The 4898-nt window shown below is 39.5% G+C and overlaps 1 protein-coding gene across 1 annotated transcript in view; it reads right to left on the bottom strand.

Annotated features, from left to right (window-relative positions):
• Nucleotides 1–4898, bottom strand: part of LIAS (lipoic acid synthetase) — a 9577-nt gene continuing 4679 nt past the window's right edge. Inside the window, exons 7-10 of the mRNA XM_017744552.1 lie at nt 4607–4752; nt 2912–2982; nt 2051–2162; nt 1–1106 (exon numbers count right to left, since the gene is read on the bottom strand). Coding sequence (XP_017600041.1) covers nt 1054–1106; nt 2051–2162; nt 2912–2982; nt 4607–4752 — 382 coding nt within the window. The 3' untranslated portion in view covers nt 1–1053. The remainder of the gene's footprint in view (nt 1107–2050; nt 2163–2911; nt 2983–4606; nt 4753–4898) is intronic.

The raw sequence follows: 4898 nt of genomic DNA, 5'->3' as shown, positions 1-4898 counted from the left end.
TACCATGCGCCATGTTTTTATTTCTGCTTGAGCTTAGTGTGATATGCAGTGGATTTCATGTTTCACCCACAATGTAGTTCACTTCTCTGCATTCAGATTTACCAGCCAGACCAAGCCTCAAGGGGCAGGCAACCAAACCCACCACACACAACCACTGAGGTTTTAACTTTCCTTTAATGACAAGACAATAGCCATGCAATAGGAGCACAGTACAGAATAGCAGCAGTTCTGCATACTCAATACTAAAGAAGCATCTGTGCAGCTTAGTGGGGTTTGTTACAGTCATGTACATAAGTTAGGGACAGCTCCATTTATGCTCTTACACCAACTCTGATTTTCCAAATGGTTTAAATTAATGGTATCTACACAAGGTTAATTGTCTTGCCAGAAAGGACATTTTGTTTTCTTTAGCTTGATACCTTGTATATACCAAGGTTCACACGTGGAGACATGCAAGCTCTGGAAAAGCTTTAGCTATCAGAATGGTACAGCTCATTTTCTCAAGATGCAGGTAAGAGATAGCATCTTTTGAAGGAGTATCACTACACTTTCTCTGGTGCGGTTCAAGATAGCCCTAATCTGGTGCATTATCATGTACAGTGTCTTTCTTTAGAACTCCTATAGTTCCCAGAGCCCCTGCAAGCTTATGTTACATAGTAGTAAGATACACCACAGTATCAGTACCTTTCAAATTACTATCAGCACCTTCACAGGTAACAACTGCATCAATGCTGCTTGTTGTTGCAGATCTATAAATCTGTCTAATCTTTGTTCCCAGCTTACATTTATTTCTTCCACCTCAGTTCCACTACTCTTTCAAAATCGGTTCTATCTTCTGTCTTTTTGCTGAACACTAGAAGTACGCTGTTGTTGTAGCCTTGCCAGGAGAAATGAGGTAAAATAATGTGTTTTGATAAGAAAAAAGTGTTCTGGAAAGATAGTAAGTTTATTCATATAGCCACCATCTGTTCTGCATTTCTGGAACTGAGTATAATTATGCACTGAAAAAAGGATCTTTAAAACTGGCTGCTTTAAATAGGTTCACTCTCATTTTCAGATGGCTTTTGTCTTTCTTTTTTCTACTAAGTTCTTCAAGAAGAATTCACCTAATTAAAAGGAAAAAAATAAACACCAAAATGATTTGTAGGTATTTCAATACAAGAAGGCAAAATAACACATTCTTGTTTAACATGAGTGTTCAATTCTACAATATAAGTGGTTTTGCCACTTATTTTATAGGAATTCAATTCTATATAACAGCACTTCCAATACACACAGTAGGGATCTAAAAAAACTCTCAAAACTATAACCCAACACAAACCCCTCCACTCCCAAAATCCTGATTTTCCTCCTGTCCAGTTTTGTGAAATAGCTCTGTTGCTTTGTGCATTCCAACAGGCAGAAGTGAATTGATTTAATTAAAATTTAATTCCTGTTTCATAAAGTATCAGCAAGTTATAGTGAAACCTGCTATAAATCGTGTTTGAGCTTGCATTAAACGACTGAGCAGCAAAGTACCCCAAATGAGTCTTCTCTGCTCTTTCCTTAGGACAAAGCACGATGTTGTACCTACGCAACAGTTCCATTAATATCAGCTGCTACTTAATACCCAGTGCTCTGTCAGAAAAAGCACTGCCATAATTGTCTCTAATTATTTTTAAAGCACTATAAATAAATACTGCCTAAAGCAACAAAATTGCATCACAAACAACCAAGGACCTCGTTGAACCCAGAAGTATCCAAGAGGCAGAATGTGAAGGAAAACTTGCAAATTCGGTACCCTTTATCCTGCCTCACATATTAAGATAGTACAGAATAGGTTTGACAAAAAAATTAGGTTAAGCAGCAATGCAATTGTACAAATACTAATTACTGTCACACTGATACATTTGGATGACCTATAAGAGATAATGTAAATAAATTTTTAAAAAGGGCTGACTATATGAGGTGTTCTTGAACTAAGGTGAGCTTTGTTGGACATTACTTCACTGCTTTAGTTTTGTATAATAAAATGTTACATGCTAAATAATCCAATGCTTCAGTAATTTACCTGCTTTATAGGAAGAACGCACTAAAGGCCCGCTAGCAGTGTAATGGAATCCAAGATCATTTCCTACTTTTTCCCAGTACTTAAACTTCTCAGGAGTTATGTACTCTTCAACCTGGGGGAAAAAAATTAATTTTGCTCAGGTATTAATACAAAGGAAATGGCTATAGCTAGCATGCAGTGAAATGAAACACAGTTATATTGCAAGTTCAAAATTTTTCACTCCAAAGCTTTCATCAGTGAAGTCACGAACTGCATTTTTGCTCTGCTTTCTACCAAACAAATGTGTTTTATTTGCTTTTCATACTTAGCTGAAAAGTTCAGAATTTAACTTCTAGTTGTTGCTTTATCATTTTCTTTACTCTTTTTTTGAATGGTCTTTTTGATCAAGCCTTTTTTTCTGTTCAAGTTAGTAAAAAACCACAGTAGTCCTACAAATCTCTTCACTAACAGTTGTTTCAGTGAAACACAGGAACAGAACAGAGAGCAAAGTTCTGGACAGATCCCAGCAGAAAATGGTAAATTTCCCAGCTGAAGTGGCACCATTAAGGGAGAGCCTATAGGACAGTGAAGGGGTGACGGCTTGAGCAATTATGTTTGAGACATACACTGAAGCTCTTGTTTTCCAGAATCATGCCTCAGCTCCAGCTGTCTCCCTGCTAACAGTAGAGACTAGCACTGGAAAGTCTGCAGAAGATGGAAGGGGTAAGATGGCTGAGGTCATTTTTAGTGAAGAGTCCACAACAGATAATCATTGTCAGGCTAAACAAGGAAGGAAATTTTTCCCAACATCTGCAGTTAGAGTAAGGATGACTGTGCAAGGTACAGACCATAACTCCGCCTGTAAATTAAAGGCACTTTTACCTTTAGGTGACGTTTTGTTGGTTGCATATACTGTCCTAGGGTCAAACAATCTACATCTGCTTCCCGCAATACTGTAAAAACAAAATTCCTTGTTAGTGGCAGAAGGAGCACAAGGGATTGTCAGCAACTAGAAAACATCCTCATTCCAAGTCTGACCAAGGGTCACTCAAGGGGCTACGTCCTGCTGGCAGTTGCAGCCTCCACGCACAGTCACCACACACCTCACACCTCACGAGCACACGCTGCTGCTGGACCTGAGCTATCAAGCTTAAAGCTACAGAGAATCCCTGGTGCTGCACTCACTGCAGTGGTGTCTCACTGCAGAGATGACATCCTCTTGTCTCTTGCTGCTTTCCACAATGTCTTTAGGTCAGAGCCTTCATTTGATAAAAGATGCGTACATGCACACACGTGGGGCGCTTCACTCTTCCAACAGACTTCATGCCAAGAAGATGTGGATGGTTCTTGTACCATAAATCAGGGGAAAGGGCCAGTTTTACACACTAGGGTGTATTTTAGTTTTGATGCCTCCAGAATCTCATAGACTCTGTCTTTACAATTTGAGTATATACTAGAATCAATAAACAGCAAAGGAGTTGAGGTGATCTATTTACAGAGGGAAACCCCGGCACTTCAGGGTCAGCTGGCCTGAAGAATTATGTTCACTGCAGGAGAAGGGTGTTCTGAACAAAGGGATGGCTGAAGAATCAGTTTGCATGAACATCCCCATATATTTTCTAGCTACTTGCCCCACATCAAATAGGAAGAAAAGACAGGGTTTTGACTACAGCATTGTGCTCACTGTTAACCTGGAATCTCTGTTTAGACTGATACGGTTCTGTAAAGAAAAGGGGACAATACCAGCACACTTAGATGCTCTTTAACTTGTACCCAGAGGATGGAAGTGGAACAAAACTACAGTAACTGAATGAACGTGGCAGGTCACAGTTTGCTTCTGTATACGTGCAGCAAAGTGGCCAGACTGCAAATAGCACCATATCTGAAATTTCATAACCTTATAGCTAGGAAATCCTAGGAAGGAAGAATGGGAAAAAATAATGAATTTTAAATTTTTTGGTCCAGTTGCAGAAATACTAGACTACATAGCTGCATTCTAAATGTGTCTGTGCACAAAATGAAGTACCAGGTAAACATTTTTTCAGGATACAGGAGAAATGCCATAGGATTTATGAACTACTTCTTTGAAGCGTAGTGTATTCACTTACCACTGTGAGTGAGGTTTTTTCTCCTCTTAAAAATACATTTACATGAAAACATAAGAACATGCTACAGCTCTCAGGATAACATCATTTTTCCATCTAAGTAAACTGAAATAATTTAAGCAACCAGGTCTGCTATTTCTAAAAAGGAATGCACAATGAGGCAACAGTGTTGCAAGCCTGTTGTTTAAGTATTGCAAAGATAAAGTTAATATAGCTAAAAAAAGTTCTAAGCTCCACTGAAATCAACATGAGATGGATTTACCTGTCAAATTGAATCTGTAAGCTATAAGAAGGTAAAATATTTCAGAAATTCAGTCTTTTTTAACCAAACTTTTTTTTCAATGGAACTTAGGAAACATTTCCTGCACCAGCAAACTGATTTGCATGTAGAGGCAAAGATGCTTACAATTGTTCTTCAACACAGTAAAATTCATACCTGTGAATTCTGGCATCTATTTCAACACCAACTTACATTTCATTGTGGAATATATTTGTTCATCTGTCTCGCCTAGCCCCAGCATAATGGAGGTTTTGGAAATGACGCCGGGCTGGACCTCTTTGGCGCGTTTCAGCACACGGACGGACTGCTCAAAGTTGGCTCGGGGGTCACGGACCTTCCTTCGCACATTTCCAGCACAAGGGGTAAAAACACGTGGAGGGCACACAGAAGTTAGAGACGCCAGGAAAGGCGAGTTCTGCCAGTTTCTGCGAAGCGGCAGCGCAGAGGTTCTTTGGCCGTGCAGTTGGACACCGGCGACGGGACG

Source organism: Corvus brachyrhynchos, unplaced genomic scaffold (assembly GCF_000691975.1).
Source record: "Corvus brachyrhynchos isolate BGI_N302 unplaced genomic scaffold, ASM69197v1 scaffold17, whole genome shotgun sequence".
Classification (NCBI taxonomy): Eukaryota; Metazoa; Chordata; class Aves; order Passeriformes; family Corvidae; genus Corvus; species Corvus brachyrhynchos.
This window is presented reverse-complemented; position numbering and strand designations above follow the sequence as displayed.